We start from the raw sequence: 20605 nt of genomic DNA on the forward strand, positions 1-20605 counted from the left end.
GACTGCAACGACGAGACCCGGGTGGTCTCCTATGTTGAGCCCGGGGAATATATGCTGCTGTGGTGGCAGGTCTTCACGATCCTCTAGGATCGTCCACCATGAAAGACACCATGATTGGCCCGGACACAAGCACAAGTGAAAGGTGACGAGAGAAACCATAGCACATCGATCGGCCCAGGCACTAGCACGACGATGAAGGCCTAGATCGAGTCAGCATGCCGTATACGGGGATAGGGATCGATTCGATCCCTCCGCTCCCCTCCAATCTCCATGATATGTTCAACTGAGAGGAGAAAGGTTATTCTCCATAGCTAGGAGCGAAGACATGATGAGTGTGTCTCCTGTGACTGCAGCCACTTACAAAGGGACATTCTGGAGATCATTTGCAGTGTACGACTGTCGATATGATCGATCTCCTGGTAGAATTTTCTTTTCTGACCGAGGATATTTCTGCTGATAGGCACATGATTAGGTAATTTCCTTTCGGGAACATGACAAAAGAAAAAGGAAGTGCTTCCTCTGTTGAGCCGTGCAAGCGCCTCATCTAACCGAAGGAGAGCTATGAATGATCTAGTCATGGAGGTCCACCGACCACCAGGAGGACAAGAACGTGTTCTCAGGTAACATTTTTATTTTGAAAAGCTTAGAAGGAGCACTGCTGATTCATTTAATAAGCTGATTCATTTAAGAAGTACGATAAGTTCAATATTACATAAATAACTCTCTTAACTCTTAACATTAATGATAACATGGATACACTAACCTAAATCAAGGTTCCCACATGCTCTCTTGCGCCAATTGATGTCCTCTTGGATCATGGCAAAAACTTGGTGAGGCTGCAAACTTCTTCCTTCAAAGACTCGCCGGTTTGGATCATGGCAAAAACTTGGTGAGGCTGCAAACTTCTTCCTTCAAAGACTCGCCGGTTTCGCTCCTTCCGTATGTTCCATGCTGTGAAATGAGATAGGCTACCACCGATCTTCTTTGCTTCTTGTTGAACGGTGACAAGGACCGTTTCCACCATTCTTCAACATCCACCAAGTCATCCTCCAGCATTTTGATTTGTCCTCCAGTCCAGTTACTTACTAAAAGCCATACTTCCTTTGCAAAACTACACTGTAAACACAGATGTATCGCAGTCTTGGCCTCCTGATCACATAGTGCACATTGGGTCTCACATTGCCAATTTCTGGCAATCATCTTATTAGCGGTCAGGATTTTACTTTGAACTAGGAGCCACGCAAAAAACTTATGCTTTCCTTCCGCATGAGCTTGCCAGACTGCCTCTCCATCAAATGTGCTATAGGTTCCATTCAGTCGTGCAATGTAAGTTGATCTTGAAGTGTAAGAACCATCGGCTGTCCATTTCCATTTAATCTTATCCTCCTGGTCACTGAAATGCACATTCTGCACCAAATCCCATAGGGTGACGAACTCCGCCATCTGCTGCACTGAGTTTATACGCCACAACCCTCTAGTCCAATTTTGATCAGTTATGTCTTCTCTTACAGTCTTGTTTTTCTCCATGCAAGCTTATACAAACTTGGTGCTATATCTCTCGGCGCTCGACCATCAATCCAAGAATGCTGCCAGAATTTTGCTTGGTTTCCATTTTCCAAAATTACAGTCGTGCTTTCCTGAACAACTATTTGTCAACTTCATCACAAGGTGTGGTTGTTCCAACCCATGGCCTGTCAGTGTGGTTGTGTCCATTCATACCATAACCAATGTAGTTGAAAAGCCCGACTAAATATGTTTAGGTCAATGATGCCTAGTCCACCTAATTCCTTTGGCAAAGTTGCCTTCTGCCATTTCATCAAACAATGGCCTCCACTGGCATGCTCAGCCTTTCCACAAGAAATTCCTTCTGATCTCGTCTATCTTTTTTAGAGCCCATTTCTTTAGTGCAAAAACTGTGATGAAGTAGATTGGCATCGAGGTTAACACTGATCGGACCAAGGTGAGCTTTCCTAATTTATCCAATAATTTTCCTTTCCATGTAGGCAGCTTAGCTGCAACTCTATCAATTAGTGGCTGCACTTCCATTCTCTTCAGTTTTCTCAAACTAAGTGGCAGTCCTAGGTACTGACAAGGAAAGCTTTTGACTTGGCATGGAAAGCTCTGTAGTATGTCATCTACATCTATGTTTTCACACCGAATTGGGTAAGCAGCACTTTTGTCCAGGTTTATGTGTAGTCCTGACACTCGTCTAAATGCATCAAAGATTTTCCTAATCTTCTCAATTTCTTTCTTCACTGGATTCACAAACACCACAGCATCATCAGCATACAGTCTTATTCTAATCTTGCCCGCCCTATTCTGAACAGGTGACAATGCAGCCTGACGTTCAGCCATTCTTAGCAGCATCTGTAGTGGCTCAAGAGCAATAATGAAGAGCATTAGTGATAGTGGATCTCCTTGATGAAGTCCAGTTCTATGCTTAAATTTTCTTCTTTGTGATTTATTTATCAGTACCGAGGATGTTGCTCTGACAGTATCAAACGCCTTTGCAATATCTAACTTGAGAAAGAGTGTTGACCTCTTTGCCTTATGGAGATCTCTGATAAGATTCCGAGTGTAAAGAAAATTATCATGAATACTTCTTCTTTTTATGAAAGCACTCTGATTCCTAGACACCAGATCACTGAGACACTGTGCTAGCCTTGTTGCCAGTATCTTGGATATAATTTTTGCAACATTGCTTGTTAGGCTTATGGGCCTGTAATCGGCCACCTTCTTTGATTCAACCTTCTTTGGGATCATAACAATGAGTGCTGAATTTAGAGTATTAAAGTGCTGACTATGCTGGTTGTAGAAATATTGTACAACTTGCTTCAAATCATCTTTGATAATGTCCCAACAACTCTTGAAGAACTTCCTAATAAAACCATCTGGCCTAGGTGCCTTTTCAGATTGCATATCCATGATGACCCCCTTAATTTCTTCCTCTATGAAGTCCTCCTCCAGGAATTGTAGATCATGCCTTTGGATGTTCAATGCTTCCCAATTTAGAGTTTCAGTTCTGATAGCCTTATTTCCAAACAATGTTTGGAAGTGATCTAGCACTACTTGTTCCTTATCCTTCTGAAGGTGTACCATTCCATGTGATGTTTCTATGGTCTGAATAAAATTTTTCCTCTTCCTGCCATTCACTCCTAGAAAGAAGAATTTTGAATTTGAATCTCCTGCTTTGATATAAGTGAGTCTAGATTGCTGTCTATATCTCAACTTCTCAATGGCCGTCAGTGCTAGGTATCTATTTTTAGATCTCTTTTAATAAGTAACTCATCATTGCTCAGTGCTCTATGCTCTTGCACCACATCAAGAATCCCAATCAGTTGTCTTGCTGCTAGCAGAAGAAGTTTGTTGTTCCCAATCTTCGCCTTAGCCTAAGCTCTCAATCTCTTTGTCGTTCTCTACATTTTAGTATGCAACTTCAGGAAGGTGTTATGTATGGTAACTTGTTTGTTACAGGTGTTACTGACTTCCTCCTTAAATCCTCTTATTTGGGTCCAGAATGCCTCAAATCTAAAATCCTTGTAAGTTGTCAGAGTATTGTCACATGTGAGTAATAGTGGGCAATGGTCAGATACCAATGCGGATATGACCTGTAGCATCCAATTTGGTAGCATAGTCTCCCAATCAGTAGTGCAGAAAACCCTATCAATATGAGTGTGAGTAACATTATTTGTCCATGTATACTTCCTGCCTCTGAGGTTGAATTCTTTCAATTCAAGATCATCAACTACACTTCTGAATGTCCCCGTGATTCTTCTATTCAGATTGTCATTGCTCTTGTCTTGTGCATTTAAGATCATGTTAAAGTCACCAAGCATCACCCATTTGTCTGATGTCAACAACTTAATTTCCCTTATCTCATTTAGAAATTCAAGCTTTGCATTGTCTTCTTGAGGTCCATATACCACCGTGATCCACCATTGTACTGGTGTCATTGTGGCCTCTAAACATGCTGTGACAGAGTTTGTTTTGCAAAAGGATTTCTTGATCCTGTAGAAATCCCAATGGACTGCTAATAGAACTCCCCCTCTTGTGTCTTGTGTAGGTAAATAAATATAACTTTGTGTAAATTGGGCTCCCACACTCTCTGCCACTAAGTGGTAACTAAATTTCTCAATCTTTGTTTCTTGTAGGCACACTACTGTGTTGTTCATATCTGTGACCAGATCCTTGACCACCTTTCTCCTTATTTTGGCATTAAGTCCCCTTACATTCCAGTTGAGCATTATACACTGCTGTTCATTCATTGAAAACTAGCAAACTCAGTCTGTCCCCTTCTTGATGCCTTGCTACTTTTGTATAAACCAACTGCTGCAGTGGCAAGCAGCCTTCCAACACAAATCATACACATACTGGTTTCCTTCACGCCAGTGGAAACAAGCACACATCCCCCACACAATGAGTACAGATACATATGTGCATAGACAAGTGCACGCGTGCACACACTCACTCACTCACACATCAGTTATCAGCCTCCAGCGCGATTGCGCCTAGAGGGTCATCAGCACCATTGTCAGTTAGGCCAAAAGCATCACGAAAACCATGAACCATCTTCTTGTGCAGCGGCTCAACAAATATCTCTCTGAACTTGTTGTGATCTGCTGCATCAGGTTTCTTCCCCTGCTCCAGTGTGCCACACTTTTTCATCAGAAGCAGAGTATCTTGCTCTTCCATGATCAAATCAATTTTGGGCCTGCTAGCGATCCTGTTACTTTTTCTCTGTGCTTCTATGGTGCCTTTTGTGTTGCAGCCAGCATTCTCTTTACCTTTTCCTATCTTCACTGCATTCACAGTCAATGGTGTGGATAGAATCACCATAGGAATTCTCTTTGTAATCGGCATACTGAAACCCATTTCTACGGCCACACCCTGCATTGTAGCAGATCCAACAAACTCAACAGAGTTCATGTTGTTCTCATACTCCTCAGTAGCATCTTCTACTGGCCCATTTACTAAAACCTCCTCAGTGGCGTGTTTGGCTGGCCCAGCTGCTACAACATCCACGTGTGTTATTTCCAACCCATCTAGAGTAGGCCCAACACATCCCGACCTAATTCCCATCTCCATCATGGGAATAAGCTGCCCCTTGCTTGTGTCCCCCACACTGTCCTTTCTGATAAGCTGGGGCAGCGTGCAGATCGGCATGCTCTATATGCACAGCATGCTGCGGCGCTTCAGACTCCTGTCGCTGCACTGTTGCTCGTGCTTCCAGACCAATCCCTTTCATGCTGTCGCTGGTCTGCACTGCCAACCTCTCTCTCCACTGTTGCGCCATATTGTCTTCTTTCTCCATGGGGTCCAAAGCACCCCATTGACCAACCATATTTCATCAGATTGGCAACTGAAAACTGCACCAAGGAAAGGTGCCATAAACTCCTTCCCTGAGTAGCCATCTCTGTCCTTCATGCATCACATGTTGTCATTGCCCCCGGTGAGATTACCTCCTTCCAGTGTAACTTGCCCTCCTTCTCTAGCAGCACGTCGTCGGCCGTTGTAATCTCCCCGGCCACCTCTGCTGCTACTACCAGCAAGGAACCCTCTATCCTGTGTTCTCTCTCCAGATCGAAGCGGTTCAGAGGAGGTGCCTGAAAGCGCCCACGGCCTCCAGCGCCACCACCACCTCCTAGCGGCGGTTTGTCCCTACGTCCTCCAAGGCATTCATGCACCGGAACACGTCTTTTGATAGATCCGTTAGGAACACCATAATACCACACAAATCTGTGCTTAACAGGCCACTCCACCTCCAACTCATCATCAGACAACCCACTAATGTTGCTCTCATAACTCTTGTTCAATGGACTACTTGGCAGAGGTGAATAGTCAAGTACTCAATCCAAATGTATGATGACAACATAATCAAGCATATCAACTGGCCAATTCCTGATGCACAACATTTCTAGGCTACTCAAATGTGTGTAAAATTTCTCTGGAGCAGCAAAAGGCTCTTCAATTTGCATAGTTGCCATCTTTGCTAAGCCATTAGGGTTTGCAGTCCACACCCATAAATATAAGCAATCTTTTTCTTGTTTAGTTTGTTTGTCATTATCAATCTCATCTATGAAGGTTGGGACGCTAAACAGCTGGGCTACAGACTCTATTTGCTGTGCATGCTCTGGCACTCCCTCGATGCAAACCCTAGCACGGTACAGGATCTTGGATGCTGATGCACTATCCTGACGAGTCCAAGGCATGAGGCGCAACGCAGTCGACCCGATGGTGAGGCCCCCTAGCTGGAGCACCTCATTGCACTGCTCCGGGGTGGAGAAGCACAGCATGAACATTGCAGGAGCCAACCGCTTGACCCCCATCTCGTACTCTGGGATGCAAAGCTGCTGTAGAGCATCCCGAGGTACGATGTCGGTGGAGATTCGGGCGCGCGCGTCGACGAGGACGCTGATGAGTGAAGTCAGCAACTGAGTGCACTCCTCATTGCTTACTGTGCTAGAGCGCGGCGCACAGACCGTGATGTGATCCAGCCTGTTGCTCGCCTCCCCCGGAATGAGCTCAGGGAAGCCATACTTCATTGGAACGCCCTTCAAAGCGCTCCTCTCCTCAAGAGGTGCTTCTCGCTGCTGTGGTGAGAGCACAGGCGAGGGAGGTGGATTGTTGCTTGCTGCAGCAACTGGCGGCTTGGTGCGTGAGGCGGCTGTAGGGGTTGTGGAGCGGTAGTGACGAGCTTTGTGAACAGAGCGCGAGCACAGGATGCACCTAGGGTGATCCCTGCACTCAGCAGTGCGGTGGTTAGGAACCAAGCAGTTGAAACAGCATCGTCCTGCCTTGGCCCTAAGCAGTTCTAGCCACTGTCCTCCTTGAGTGACCCTTGGTCCAAACCTCTCATGGACGGAAGGCACTCTTCCACCCAACCGGTCATGAATGCTTCTCTATCTTTCCCCGAGCCTAGACCAAACAGTGGCTGTGGTCCGGCGCTGCGCCTGCCTCTTCGTCTCATAATGCCATACCTGCTCACCACGATGTGACTTGTCTTTGGGGAATCGCGGCTTGAAGATTCGTGGCTTCAAAAGCGCGTCCTTGTAGGAAACTCTCTGTGTTGTAGGCTTTACAACGATGGAGGGAATCTTGCGTTGCTTGTTATCAGCTGCCTGTCCTCCGTTCTTGTCCCGAGATTCCTCCTTCCTTTTCACTGCTTCCTGAGCTTTCGCTGTCTTCAATGCTAGTTCATTGATGTGACGAGGGCATGGGCTCTCCTCGTCGGAGTCAGAGCAGTAATGTAGTTCGAGTGCCTCATTCACAGAGTGTGTTGAGGCAGGGGAGTTCTGGTTGGTAGGGATCGCGAAGGTCTGGTAGAAGTGATTGGTCACCGCCAGCGAGGACGTTTGCTCAGCGGTGATTGGGGCTGGTTTTTGGCTGTGGTTGTGGTGGTGGGGCGTCACTGTCAAGGGCCGGGAAGAGGGGGGCCTCAGTGGAGCCCATCTAAGGTTCTTCTCAGGTAACATCATCAAGGCCTTTTTTGTTACCATACAAGACACTTTATATCAAACCCAAGACATCACCCATCCACACCTTTTTGTGCCCACATGCCGCGTGAAGCCCATACTGCATCTACAGGAGTTGCATTTTGTCAGGACCAACACGACCACGTTATCATACGCATACAATGTTTCAGCTAAGGCAGGGCCAGTGTACTGCATGGGTGCATGTACACCTTTCGTGATGCATTATCTCAAGCGTATCTGACCCAACCCTTCAATCACCAACGCAATCTGCATGCATATAAATGGCCGTTCAACTGGTTCAAGCAATCAGACATTGGACATAAAATTTTCAGAAAGAAATTGCACAAAGCTTGAACATTTTTTCATCAAAAAAGCATTGCGCTATTGATATTTTTTTGAAGCTGTCAGTCAGTATTTTCGACATGAGAATGAATTATGATATCCTGAGAGGCTGAGACTTAGGATGGAACTGTATGAATGGCTCTCAGTGCCCAAAATGCTTACTAGCTCGGAGAAGGTGTAGAGATCGCAAGTTGGCGGTGGGGGTTCCTGATCATCTGGTCCCTCCCTGTGCTAGCTCTGATCCATCTCGCGCGCGGCCCATCTCTCCTCATTCATCGGTTACTGGTCCCAACCACGACTGACACGACAAGATCACTAGGGCCTGATTGGTTGGCTGGTTTCAACCGAACCAGGCTCGCGGCATGCAGGAAACGTGTGATTGGATGGGTGCAGCAGCGTTCAAGCCTGTCCCGCACGACGCAAGATTCCCTCGTCAGCCAAGCTCCGGAGATACGGAGAAAATGCTCGTTTCGGGCCAGGCTCACATGAGCACGCGAGATGTGCGGGATAAGTTGGCCATGCTGTGAGTTTCCAGATAATGGAACAGCTTCTTTTGCATGCCGTCAGCCTGGCCGGAGCGAGCCTGGCTCGGTGATGCGGTGCAGGCTGGTAGCGTGCAACGAACCAATGAGACCCTAGATGAGCGAGCATGCACATATACATGGACGTGTTGACGCCGTGCATACATGAGGCTGCGGCCCGTGGGGACCACCGGTTTTGCATAGGTATAGCCCAGGGCCCAGAGGGAGTGAGGGGAGGCGGCCCACGCCAGCAATCTGGGCGAGCGCACACGATGTTCAGGTGGTGTCGGAGGGGGGCCCGGCCCGCAGCAAGTGGCGCGAATTATTATTTGCACGCCGGCCTCGCCTCGCGCATCGTTTGGATCTACTGCGTCGTCAGCCGCTCACCGCATGACATACTCGGCGAAGAAAACTAGAGAAAGGCAGAGGCAGCCAGTGTGTAGCTGATCGATGAGCATGCTCAACGCAGGTTTCTTCAGGCTTTCAGACACGCAGAACCTGAAGGCTGCTGCGATGCAGTGTGTCCCCAGCAGCTGACACACCCGAGGCTGCCGAGCAGTGGCGCAGCAGTGTCATGCATCACGCGACGCGCACGCCGGCGCGTGATGATCAGGCTACAGGACGGCGAAACGGATCGCCACTGTGGCCGCGCCGCACACCGCACTGGCTTGTGGTGAGGTGATGATGTGAAGAAAAAACAGTAGTAGGAGTGAGGTGATGAGGTCATCCTCGCTAGACTGGACAGGTAACCCATGTATCATCTCCATCGCGTCTGACGTTACGCTCGTCCTTGCGTTGGAGCGTGCCGTGGCCGAGCACTGTGCGCCGCCACTGGAGCCACCGCACGCTTGCTTGCGATTGTAGAAGCTGCGCCTGCGTACGTACGTACACGTATACAGCGCCGATCGAATGAATCAGAAAGACTAGTAGGTACGCATCTTGTGGGAAAGCAAAGTATAGATCTACCAAAAAGAAGCAATATATAACCGCATTTCAAGGTTCCTACCAGGATGGATCGGAGCTGTCGTGACAACGATCTCTCAGCATGTGTGCGCGCGCGAGCACTGTTGAAGCGTGACTCCTGTAGCACCACCCACCAATCCATGCATGCGATGCGCCTACCCGATGAATGAGAAGGTTCCTGGCGTTTTCCTTGCCCGGCTAGGCCTGTCGCTGAATGGCAATGCGATCTTATTGTCCGTCCGTCCCGGGCTAGGCTATGGGCGGGCGAGGCGAGGCCCACGCTATCAGCCTAGACTGTTGCACGCAGCAGCGCGCGCCGGGGGACCTCGCCGACGACGTGCGGTGCGGGCGCCCGTGGGCCTGCTGCATCTGGGGGCCGGAGGCCGGGACCCCGCTCCTGCCCGGCCACGCCGACGCGTGGGTCGCCTCGCCATCGCCTCGCCCGGCACCGCGGGGCCCCGGCCGGCCGGGCGGCAGGTGGTGCGCGGCACGCGACGCGCCTAACAGCGACGACGCCGAGCGGAGGGGGACCAGACCACTAACAGCTGATGTCTGATGAGCTGATCGAGCAGGAGGGCCGGGCCGTGCTGTGTGCGTGCCAAATTATTCGCGTCGCGTCGCGAGGGGCCAGACGCCCCAGCAGCTAGCAGCAGGCCGGGTGCTGGGCGCAGCGGCAGCAAAGCGAGCGTGCCTGCTGCACTGCACTGTGGCTGTCTCTCAGCTCCGACTGGCTTGGCTAGGCTAGCTGCCGCTGCTGCTGCCAGTGCCGTGTACCCATGGCGCCTCACTTACGTTACCCCTCGGTCATCACTGTCGCCGTCCGTCCGGCACTCCGGCCGGCCCTCTGTTCATCTCCTGTTCACGTGAGGCGGTGGCGAGCACTGGTTTGTTGGCTTGCTACCACCCTCCAAGCGCCGTGCCGTGACGTGAGCCGCACTGTGCTGCGCGACCTCCGGGGCTTGGGGTTGGGTTGGTTTTGTTCCTCGCCGGCGACGCTCGTGGCCTCGTCCTCGTGGGGAGGAGAGGACGACGACCCAGCTCAGCTGCGCTGCTGACCCTCGTCGGCGCCGCTACAGTTGCTGCTAGCTGTGTTCATGCCGCTGTTCACCGCTTCTTCTCAGTTTTCCCACGCTCGCTTTCGGCTTTTCCTCAGTCTTTTCCGGTCGTGCAGGGCAGGCCGGACGGGCAGGGCTGTGCTGTCTCTGCTCTGCGCCGAATTGGAGACTACCTGCACTATCATCGTGCGATGCGAGTAAAAAAGGGGGCCCCGGTCAAGTAAGACTGTGCTCAGCTCAGAATCAGATCAGCTTTACCTTTGAGTCGTGGTAACAGGCCCTTGCTTCCACTTTGTCTCCCTCCCCTTCCTTCCCTCCACGAAAAAGCGCTCTTTCACGCTGACACAAAGCGCCCGGGGCACCTACCGTCCATAGCTGCCTACACCAGCATGACACCATGCTATTGCTTGCAGGTCCTGCCCGTGGCCTGACCTGCCTGCCGAGGGTGAAAAGGCCAGGCCATGTTTAGTTACTCCCAACTTCCAACTTTGACACTATGCAAAAAGAAGATTCCCCATCACATCAAACTTGCGGTACATGCATGGAGTACTAAATGTAGATGAAATTAAAAAGTAATTGCACAGTTTTGTTGTACTTTGCGAGACGAATCTTTTGAGCCTAATTAGTCAATATTTGGACAATAATTCACAAATACAAACGAAACGCTACAGTGTGCTACAGTGCTGTAACAGTAATTTGGCACCTCCCAAATTCGCCAACTAAACAAGGCCTCAGAAAACATGCCAGTTCCTCCCTCTCTCTCCCCATCATCATCAATCTCCTCCTGCTCCTGGCTCGGCTCCTGGCCTGGCCTTCTCTATCACGTCACGGCGCTGTCCGGGGCGCAAGAGGAAAGGAAAAGCAGAGCTCCAATCTGGTGGGGGTGGGCAGGCATGGACATCAAACATCATCTGCCCGCACTGCACTGACCACTGTGTGCACTGTGCTCCTCCCCTTCCCGGTCGCAAAGATCTGCCCAAAAGATCACGAGTTTAGTTGCGCCCGGTGCAGAAATTTAGGCAGGCAGCCGCGCGTAAAACGACAGCTGAGAAATCATGGACCAGTGCTGTGCGGCAACTAGTTGTATACATGACACCAACTCCCAGCTCCCTGCCAGTTGCTACACTCCTACAGTACGCCCACAACATATTCATGATCATGCCACCTAACACAATACTGTACGATCTACCAGAACGTAATTAGCTTCCTTTCACTACAAGAACTTGGAAGAGTTTATTTGTATTAGGACGTGTATTCATCCGTGGAATTAATAAGCTGATGCCACTTATATATTATATATATAAACATTTCAAACTTCGTGCATCTTAATAATAATCATTAAACTAAGGGGGTGTTTGTCTTTAGTCCGGACTAAAATTCATGTCACATCAAATATTCGGAGGCTAATTAGGAGAAATAAACATGGGCTAATTATAAAATTAATTACGGAGGCTAATTCCAAGACGAATCTATTAATCCTAATTAATCCATCATTAACACATGTTTACTGTAGTACCACATTGTCAAATCATGGACTGATCAGGCTTAATAGATTCGTCTCGCAAATGAGCCTCCATCTATACAATTGGTTTTGTAATTAGTCTATATTTAATACTCCTAATTAATATCTAAATATTCGATGTGATAGGAATTTTAGGAGCCCCCGAGGGACCAAACGGGCCTAATACATACCACCACACGTATAAAGATTAAAGATACATGCCTGGTTGCTATATTTGCTTTCCACGTCCATCATGTCGATCGAGCCCTCCTGCATCTGCACCAGAGAGTGCTGCTAGCTGCATGAAGCAAGCAGGCAAGACAGACGTGGCCTCTCATGGAAAGCAGCGGAGCCGCAGGAATAACATAAGCAAGGGGCATTAGCATGTGTCCCCTTATCTCGACGTCGCCCCGGTATTCAATTCAATTCCCCTGCATAAGATACCAAGCCGCTCATGTGCACGGAGAAAAGATTGTTGGGCAGGTGAGCTGCATGATTGAGCTGCGAGGACGACCGGACCCGAGTGCCGGCTGCGGCGTGGCTGCCTCCTCGTGGTCACGCTTCAATAGGATACTATACGCTGCCCTGCATGCCCCTGATATGATATCATACACTTGGACACACTTCACAAACACCCCCGGTTGATGAGCCCATGCATGCAGTATCTCGATGTGTGCTAGCTGCGGATGATGAACTCAACTCACTGGGTTCCAATGATGTGGTTGCCATGTTGCCGATCGATACCTTCAACGGGCAATTACTCAATGAAATCAGGCAGGGTATGCTGGACTGGATCTTGAATCTTGGTCAAAGTTTAGGCCTGCAAGTGCAACCCAACTGTCAGTACTGATAAACAAGTCCAAGTCCACCCCTACTGTCTACTGTTTCTCTTCTAACTAAAGAGCATACCACCTACTGAAAAATTGCGATTTTGTCCGTTTCACCGTTTTTTATGGATTCTTTCATTGAGTCTGTATAAATGAGATTCTTATGAAAAATAAGTTTGTTACAAAAGAGTCTACCGAATGCAGCATCGCTATGGAAACTCAGAGGTAAGGTAAGGTAAAAAAACTGGAGTGTTTAAGGTTTTCCAAATCAGGACCCTCATCATTTTGTGTGGAGCTGCAATCGAGTAACCATGATGACTTTCCTTGACAAGATTCCACAACAAAACCTGCCAACGTGAACTCAATCGTGCATGCATGATACCCCATGGAGATGCTAAACATAGACTCATAGTTTAGTCCAAGCATATGTATGCAATTAACAATTACTCTACTCTAAGCAGCATACTAGTTAGCATATATAGTACATCTAGTTGCTAGTGGCTGAGCAAGGGGGCATCAGACTTGTTTATTGCGTATCTCTATGTGCATGCACGCAGGAAAGAAGAGCAGAATAAAGTTCTAGGGATTGGTAGGGGTGGAGGAACTATGAGGACCAGGGGTTGTTGGTGCCCGCAGTAATCGCTGTGGAATGAACTGGGGGACAAAAATCTGTATCACCTGATTCGCGAACTTGTTGGAAATTGGAGAAGGGGATCTCTGGCGCAGGTCCAATCTTGATCTTGTTTCCCATTTCAGTGTAAGATTTACTTTGGCGTTTGGGAACTTGTAGCCCCAGCGACAGCAAGTCAGGCAAGACACGGCACACAAGTAATGCCAAGGCCACGTGAGATGGGTAAATCACACACTTCCCATTTTCCTGCAGGTGCTGATAGCAGCAGAAGAAAAAATGACCGATCAAATTACCGGTATCCGATTAAGTGATCTAATGTCAGAGAAATATCAAATGAAATGAGATGAACATGGAATGATTAGTTTTTTGAGATCCGTTAGCGCACCGTTATGATTGGATTCTGGACAGTACAGTACCGGCTGATATAATAGCAACAGCCCTCCTCATGGCCCCTCCGGTTTCTCCAAAGGTTGACAAGCTGAATAATACTCAAACATAAGCACGCACTAGTGCGAGAACAATGCATCTAACCACGTACCGCTCGGTTCAGAACCATGTGATGGAATACCTGTCTCCAAAGAAGCAAGCAAAGCGACATCGCCGATTTCATCCCCAATAGTTTACGGAATCTGATACAGATCCGGCATTAAAATTGCGAGGAACAGATCATCTGGCGCCCTGTACGCCAATCTTCCAACAAGAGGAGGTGCCTCCCAAATGGCGATGAGCCGATGATGCAGGATAAACAACCGCTAATCTGCAGCAGCAGGGTGGCCATCGATCCAAACACGAGCAGGAGGGTGTGGTGAGGGACAGTCGCTTTGCCCCCACGCAAGCCTCGATCGCCCGCCACCACGTTCAACGCTCCCAGCAGTGCAGCGTCCGGACCAGGCCGGGGGGCAGGTCGTCCTGCACCGATGGTTTGAATGGGAATAATGCAGCAGCATCCTGCAGGCAATTCAATTCATGGGGGTAATAAGAATCCAACCAAAAGCCAGCTCTCTCGCTTGCAAGTCTTGTCCTGTGGAGGGGGTGGTCAGCCAGGCCTTCAATGGGACAGGCCTGACGGAGCCCTTGATGGTGTTGAATCTGAGACGAAAAAGAAGTGGCTGGTTCCAGTACAAGATGGTGCATGATAATTAGAGCTGGCTCAGAGCCCATGCAATGCGTACACCTCAAATGTCACATCTACTATCTCACAAGGGCCACTAGCGCCCTCATGAACAAGTTATTGCCTACCAGCTCCTCAGCTATTCCAAGTGGCCACCACAGAGATGAACTGAGCTGCTGGTGCCTGGTATAGGAGTAGAAGGCTAGAGGCAGGCAGGCCAGAAAAACCTGTCAATCCATCCATCTCTTCAGGTTAATCCACCCCTACGAAACTAAATGCAGAGAGGCACAGAAGAAAGACAGGACCTTATGGGAATTTCAGAAGGTAACCAGGACTGGGTGGCTTTCTTGCACCTTCCCAAAGCCAATTGGAAATTGAATGGCCTGAAACACCAGGAACCAGGACCTCTACTGCTAGCAAGAAAAGAAGTTAAAAAATGAAATAAAACTGGGGGGTTCATCAGGACAGTGGTCATGCATAGGCCCCAACCACCCCTCGCACATGGAAAGCAATGGTAGGGCCTGCCGTGTCCCGGCCCCCTGGATGGCTGTGATTAGGCCACAATGTCCAGGCGCCAACTTTTAAGTACCACCACCTGATCATTCCTCATCGGCTACACTGGAGCTACATATTCTAAAACCTCACCACCTTTGAAGCCCTTCCTTCACTTTGATTCTTCCTGTCTACCTAGGTTAAAATAATAGTAATGCTCCCCTCTCTCTCCTCAAGATCAAATGCACCTGCACCAAGACCTCCCATGAGTCTCTTCCTACTCATCATGCATGTATTCCCACCATGGAAGTATTATCAATAGTACATTACATGTACACACCTTCCTGACCATCTAGACTGGTGGAGTGGTGGTTCTACTACTTGGGATCCTGGCTATAAATGGCCGGCCATGACATATGCATGCCTCCCTCTACACAGCACACACCACCACACCACCACTGCCGGCCTCTCCCCTCTCCCCACTGCCAAACTCTTTTTGCAAGAGCTAGGCAAGGACTGAAGAACTCCTCTTCTTCCACCTCTAGCTACCTAGCGTTCCACCAGACCAAGAAGTTCAAGAGCAAGAATGGCCACGCACCATCTCGCCCAGGGGCACCCCCAGGCGTGGCCATGGGGGGTGGCCATGTACACCAACCTGCACTACCACCAGCAGCAGTACGAGAGGGAGCACCTTTTCGAGAAGCCGCTCACGCCCAGCGACGTGGGCAAGCTCAACCGGCTGGTGATCCCCAAGCAGCACGCGGAGAGGTACTTCCCCCTTGGCGGCGCTGGTGGGGTCGCCAGCGGCGATGGCAGCGAGAAGGGCCTGCTACTGGCCTTCGAGGACGAGGCCGGCAAGCCGTGGAGGTTCCGGTACTCGTACTGGACCAGCAGCCAGAGCTACGTGCTCACCAAGGGCTGGAGCCGGTACGTGAAGGAGAAGCGCCTCGACGCCGGCGACGTCGTGCGCTTCGAGCGGGTGCGTGGCGGCCTCGGCGCCGGCGACCGCCTCTTCATCGGCTGCAGGCGGCGCGGCGAGAGTGCAGCACCGGCGCCGACGCCCCCACCGCCCGTGCGCGCCCCGGCACCGGCGCTGAACCCCGGCGAGCAGCAGCCGTGGAGCCCGATGTGCTACAGCACGTCAGGATCGTCGTACCCCACCAGCCCAGCCAGCCCCTACGCCTACCACAGCGACATGGCACACGCAGGTGCATAGAGCGTCCAAGAACAGAACACTTTTATGATTAACGTGATGCTAGCAAAGATGAAAAAAGATCAAAGAGATCATGTGGCTTACGCCATTTCCGGTGGATGATTGCAGGTGAGGCGGACGCCAAGAGCAGCGGCACGCCTACAGCGCCGTCGAGGAAGCTCCGGCTGTTTGGCGTGAACCTCGACTGCGGCCCAGAGCCGGAGCCAGAGGCGGCAATGTACGGCTACATGCACCAGAGCCCTTACGCTGCAGTGTCCACAGTGCCAAATTACTGGTTAGTTTCAATTATTGCATCATACTTGAAGCTGGTAGAATGAAAGGAAATCAACTAGAATCAGTTTCTTTGCTCAAATTAATAGTTAAGTGAAAACTTAGTATCTTCTATTTTCTTGTCAAAACAGGGGCAGTTCATAGGACAGAGGAGGAAGGAGAACTGAGGCCATGCTTGCAGAATCCTTACAACCAGCACTGAAGAACTACCGCTACTACAGCTCTGTAGTCTGTCTGTACTGAGTGACAGGTTTGAATTGACCTGTGGAATGATAAGGAAGGGAGTGAGTCTGAGAGAGATCCCTTGTTTCCCGGGCAATCTTCCTTCCATCACCCCAGAATGCCCCTTTTTTCCTTGGCCTTGTTTAGTTGGGGAATCTGGGAGGTGCCAAATTACTGTTACAGCACTGTAGCACACTGTAGCGTTTCGTGCCTTCCAGAAACCCTACGTGCAGTACGGGTCCGGCAGGGCCCCTTGCAGCTGCAGCAGCAGGTAGTAGCTAGTTGGAGGTTTCAGGAAACATCAGGTTGAAAAGGAGAGGTAGAGAGACAGGGAGTGAGGGATGGTGACACATGAAAAAAGCAAAAGGACATGCCTACAAGCATGTATGTGTGTCATCTGTAGCAGGAGTATGTGATATGTGGGTGGGCCCAAGAACAAACTGTGATGCATGAAGTTGATGTATCTTTCTTCTCCACCTCCCTGCCTCCTTCAAGGAACAAAGAAATGTCCTCATGGGGATTTTGTTCTCTCCCTGACTCCCCTTTACTATTTTCTACTGTTCTAGCTTCAAGCACTCATCTTTTACATTTAAACAAAGATTTGAAAAGCTATCCTTTTATTTTTTTTAACCGAGGTCTAAACATGGAAAACTAAACTATTTAATCCCATGCCATAGAGATGCATTTCATTTCAACTAAGGGCCCGTTTGTTAGGATGGAATTGAATCTCATTCTAAGAATCTCATTCTAGCAATTAGATTCAATAGGAATTAAATTCCATAGAATTAGATTCATTTCAATTTTCTTGTTTGGATGTACAAAGAAACTAATTCCTAGAATTAGATTCCAAATATTGTTTGGTTGATTAGAGAGGAAACTACTTCTTTGGAAAATATAGGTTAAATCTGATAGCTTCAAAATTCCTAGCTTAAAGATGAGTACTTAGCACTGTTTTCTCAGGAATTAAAGATGAGTACTTAGCACTGTTTTCAGACTAATACTTAGCACTGTTTTCGAAGAAAACCACATCATACACGAGTTACATACCTCCAGCTAGGAAAATACAGATAAAATACAAGATAATACTTTCAGATGAGCTACATATTATTACAAGTTCAATAGATATTATCCATCACTTGATATAGATGAACTAGTTTCTTCACTTGTTGAGCTGTTTTAGAAGCCACCTCTTCCTCATCCTCTCTGGAAGCGCCAACAGAGACTCGTACTTGCGTGCGTCACCGGTCAGGATATCAAATAGGTCCAACAAAGTGTCTTCATCCAATCCTTGTACTTCATTCAGTGTGTCTAGAATTTCTTTTGATGTTGGTCCTTTAGGGGCTTCCTCCTTTAGTGCTTCAGCAAACTTGTCTAGTTTTTCAGCCATCATAGAGGTAAAAGAGTCGCCTGACCGTTGCCTCTTTAAACTTCCTGAAGTTGCCGATGATGTGGGCTCTTTGTTACTAAGATCTTCCTTACTCATGTCTTTTGAGCTCTCAGCTGCAGTCCTTGCCGCTTCACCGGTAGCATGGTCTTTGCCAAACACCAAGCTGATTGAGTCCCAGTACAAGACAGTCTTGTGCCTATAACCAGAAGCTTCTTTGTTTTTCTACAAAAAAACAAATGGTTAACACATATATATCCAACTTCAAAGCAATAGCAAGGATACTAGACATGCATATATATTGTGCTCTAACAGTACTGAATAGGATTAACTATCCTGGTGCACGGCAGCCACAGCAGCAAATAGTTGAATAGGATTAACTAACATTACTGCAGCAAGGATAAGTGAGCTGTTTGGCTTTTTTTTTTGTATCAAGCAATACAAACAAACAATCAGTATAAATTGGAATTTATTTACTGCAAGGTACCCGGCAGCTACCAATTTGCTTCCCAGATATAAATGAAATATTTTTAACAAACAGTTCACTGCAGAACAAAACAGAGACCGAACTGAAGAGGATACAAGCTAAGTAAGAACAGAAAAAGAGATCAGCAAGCTGTAGTCAACATAGGAAATTGATAGACTCTTTGAGTAGCATACCTGATGAGAAGTTATGTCCTACACAGTAGCATTCAAATTGACATTCAGAAATGAACAGATGCATGTAGCAAAACAAAGTGTACATAGTCCTACTATCTCAGACTCTCACTTAAAACAAAGAGCACATGTATTGCATAATTACTTTTGCAATGACCTCATGCTCAGTGAAATACCTTCATGTCTCATATACACCAAGGTACCAAGTCAACTGCACAGTGCAAGAAACTATAGCAACAAATTGAACTATTTCCTGAACTATGCAAATACTGAGAAAGCAAGTTAGCAGTTTTCTTATTCTGCCAAATACTAAACAGATATTGAAATAAGTGGTTTTTGAAACTTACCGCCACATATTCTTCCCATACAGCATCACTATCAACAGATATTTTATTTTTGTTCCAATCCCAACCAAATCCACTTGATTCCAGCATACCATTGATGATAGTGTAGTGTTTGTCAAAGGTCTTGTTCCTCGCCATGATATTGTCTTTTGAGATATCCACATTACACTTTTCTCGGACATTCTTGATAGCAGTTGTATAGACATGAGACTTCCACCCATTCTGGCATCTGTCACCCTTGTTATAGTACTCCACAAATGTGTCAAGAAGAGCCTTGTCCATGTCATCATTCCAAGAAATGTAACCCCTGCCCGAGCCTGACTTCTTGCCCTTCTCCATATCCTACAGGAAAAATGTTCACAAAAGGTTATTAGTAAAATATTAGGAGCACTAAAATTTATCATACATTTTAAGCATGCATTGATGATAGAATTTATCATACATTGACCACGTCTTGCTTGGTAATCAGCAAACATTTGGTTAGCTTTGGTATCCCTAAAATTGCTCCATTCATTTGTTGATTGAACATTGGTAATCATACCCACTTCACTTTGAACTTCATGAGGTTCAAAAGATATTACTTGATCAACTTGGTGTATAAGTAAATCATCCATATCTCTCTGTCTATCAATTACAAAGTTGTGCAATATGCAGCAAGCATTAATGATCCTAATCTGCAAGAATTTAGTAGAAATGAGTTGCATGCTAGCTAGGGTCATTCAAAGATGAATTTCAAGCTAGGTTACTAACTACGGAATACCTGATTTTGCAAGTCAAAATATGAGTTGCTTCTTAGTATAGCCCACCTCATCTTCAATAGCCCAAATGTTCTCTCTATCACATTTCTAGCAGTTGAATGGCGCAAATTGAATAGTTCTTTGGCAGTGGATGGGTTATGCCCTTGAGCAGCCCACTCATTCAAGTGGTAGCGAGTGGATCGATATGGAGCAAGAAAGCCCGGTCCATTGGTGTATCCCGCATCTACTAGATAGTATTTCCCACTTGGAATAACAAATGCATCGTCCCGAGACATTGCATCACGTAGCACACGTGAATCTGAAGCTGATCCTTCCCATCCCGCTAAGACGTAAACAAATTTCATGTGACGATCACAAACCCCTAAAACATTGGTGGTAATCTGTTGCTTCCTATTCCTATACCTCCCTTGGTCAGCTAAAGGCACAAAAACGTCAATGTGTGTACCATCTAATGCTCCAAGGCAATCTTCAAACCACTTCCACTTGGAATCCTCAGGTTGTACAGCTGATGGATCAGGAAGCTTGATAAATTCATGGCATAATGATAGAATACCTCTAAGCACCTCATTGAAGTGACGGCAGATTGGCTCAAGTGACCATCCATATGAGCTACGAATCATCCTCATCTTAGTGCCATGACCCACTACAAGCAAAAATATTGCTACCTTTTCTTCTACCGACACATTCTTGTTATCACACATACCACATCTCTCACGTAAGATGGCACATAGGTCATAAAATGATCTCTTAGTTAGGCGCAAACTATCATAGCAATAGACATTTGATCCTTGGTACAGATTTCTTAGCAGCTGAACTCAACAGGTCACAGCAAGCTATTATCG

The 20605-nt window shown here is 47.6% G+C and overlaps 3 protein-coding genes across 4 annotated transcripts; 1 reads left to right on the forward strand and 2 right to left on the reverse strand.

Moving 5' to 3' along the window:
* Positions 1 to 12037: 12037 nt before the first annotated feature.
* LOC111257864 lies at positions 12038 to 14233 on the reverse strand. The gene is made up of 4 exons (XM_022828134.1): positions 13881 to 14233; positions 13698 to 13790; positions 13360 to 13567; positions 12038 to 12674 (listed from the first exon to the last, which is right to left on the reverse strand). The coding sequence occupies exons 1-4, from the start codon at positions 13920 to 13922 to the stop codon at positions 12625 to 12627; spliced, it is 393 nt and encodes a 130-aa protein (XP_022683869.1). The 5' UTR covers positions 13923 to 14233; the 3' UTR covers positions 12038 to 12624.
* Positions 14234 to 15042: 809 nt separating this feature from the next.
* On the forward strand, positions 15043 to 16820 carry LOC101757782 (B3 domain-containing protein Os11g0156000). The gene is made up of 3 exons (XM_004977293.2): positions 15043 to 16123; positions 16237 to 16402; positions 16530 to 16820. Exons 1-3 carry the CDS (start codon positions 15502 to 15504, stop codon positions 16540 to 16542), a joined length of 801 nt encoding a protein of 266 aa, XP_004977350.1. The 5' UTR covers positions 15043 to 15501; the 3' UTR covers positions 16543 to 16820.
* A 784-nt stretch (positions 16821 to 17604) lies between these two features.
* LOC101758194 lies at positions 17605 to 20383 on the reverse strand. 2 transcript variants are annotated; one of them, XM_004977294.3, is made up of 4 exons: positions 19766 to 20382; positions 19448 to 19679; positions 19009 to 19347; positions 17605 to 18229 (listed from the first exon to the last, which is right to left on the reverse strand). In XM_004977294.3, the coding sequence occupies exons 2-4, from the start codon at positions 19532 to 19534 to the stop codon at positions 17780 to 17782; spliced, it is 876 nt and encodes a 291-aa protein (XP_004977351.1). In that variant the 5' UTR covers positions 19535 to 19679; positions 19766 to 20382; the 3' UTR covers positions 17605 to 17779. The 2 variants fall into 2 exon arrangements, with proteins under 2 accessions (XP_004977351.1, XP_022683894.1); XM_022828159.1 differs by lacking the exon at positions 19448 to 19679 and having other exon boundaries at positions 19766 to 20383.
* Between the last annotated feature and the right edge of the window lie 222 nt (positions 20384 to 20605).

This window comes from Setaria italica, chromosome VII, assembly GCF_000263155.2.
Source record: "Setaria italica strain Yugu1 chromosome VII, Setaria_italica_v2.0, whole genome shotgun sequence".
Taxonomy (NCBI): Eukaryota; Viridiplantae; Streptophyta; class Magnoliopsida; order Poales; family Poaceae; genus Setaria; species Setaria italica.

Bases quoted from the DNA above. Each gene is read 5' to 3' on its own strand.
- LOC101757782 (XM_004977293.2), top strand. From the start codon at position 15,502: ATGGCCACGCACCATCTCGCCCAGGGGCACCCCCAGGCGTGGCCATGG. The intron at 16,124-16,236 runs GTGCATAGAGCG...GGATGATTGCAG, and splicing joins CAGCGACATGGCACACGCAG to GTGAGGCGGACGCCAAGAGC.
- LOC111257864 (XM_022828134.1), bottom strand. From the start codon at position 13,922: ATGAAATCGGCGATGTCGCTTTGCTTGCTTCTTTGGAGACAG. The intron at 13,568-13,697 runs GTGCGCTAACGG...TGCTGCTATCAG, and splicing joins TCCAGAATCCAATCATAACG to CACCTGCAGGAAAATGGGAA. The intron at 12,675-13,359 runs GTGATACAGATT...TTGCACTTGCAG, and splicing joins CCAACAAGTTCGCGAATCAG to GCCTAAACTTTGACCAAGAT.
- LOC101758194 (XM_022828159.1), bottom strand. From the start codon at position 20,383: ATGATTCGTAGCTCATATGGATGGTCACTTGAGCCAATCTGCCGTCAC. The intron at 19,348-19,765 runs GTATTCCGTAGT...TTTTTCCTGTAG, and splicing joins ATTTTGACTTGCAAAATCAG to GATATGGAGAAGGGCAAGAA. The intron at 18,230-19,008 runs GTAAGTTTCAAA...GTTTTTTTGTAG, and splicing joins TATGGGAAGAATATGTGGCG to AAAAACAAAGAAGCTTCTGG.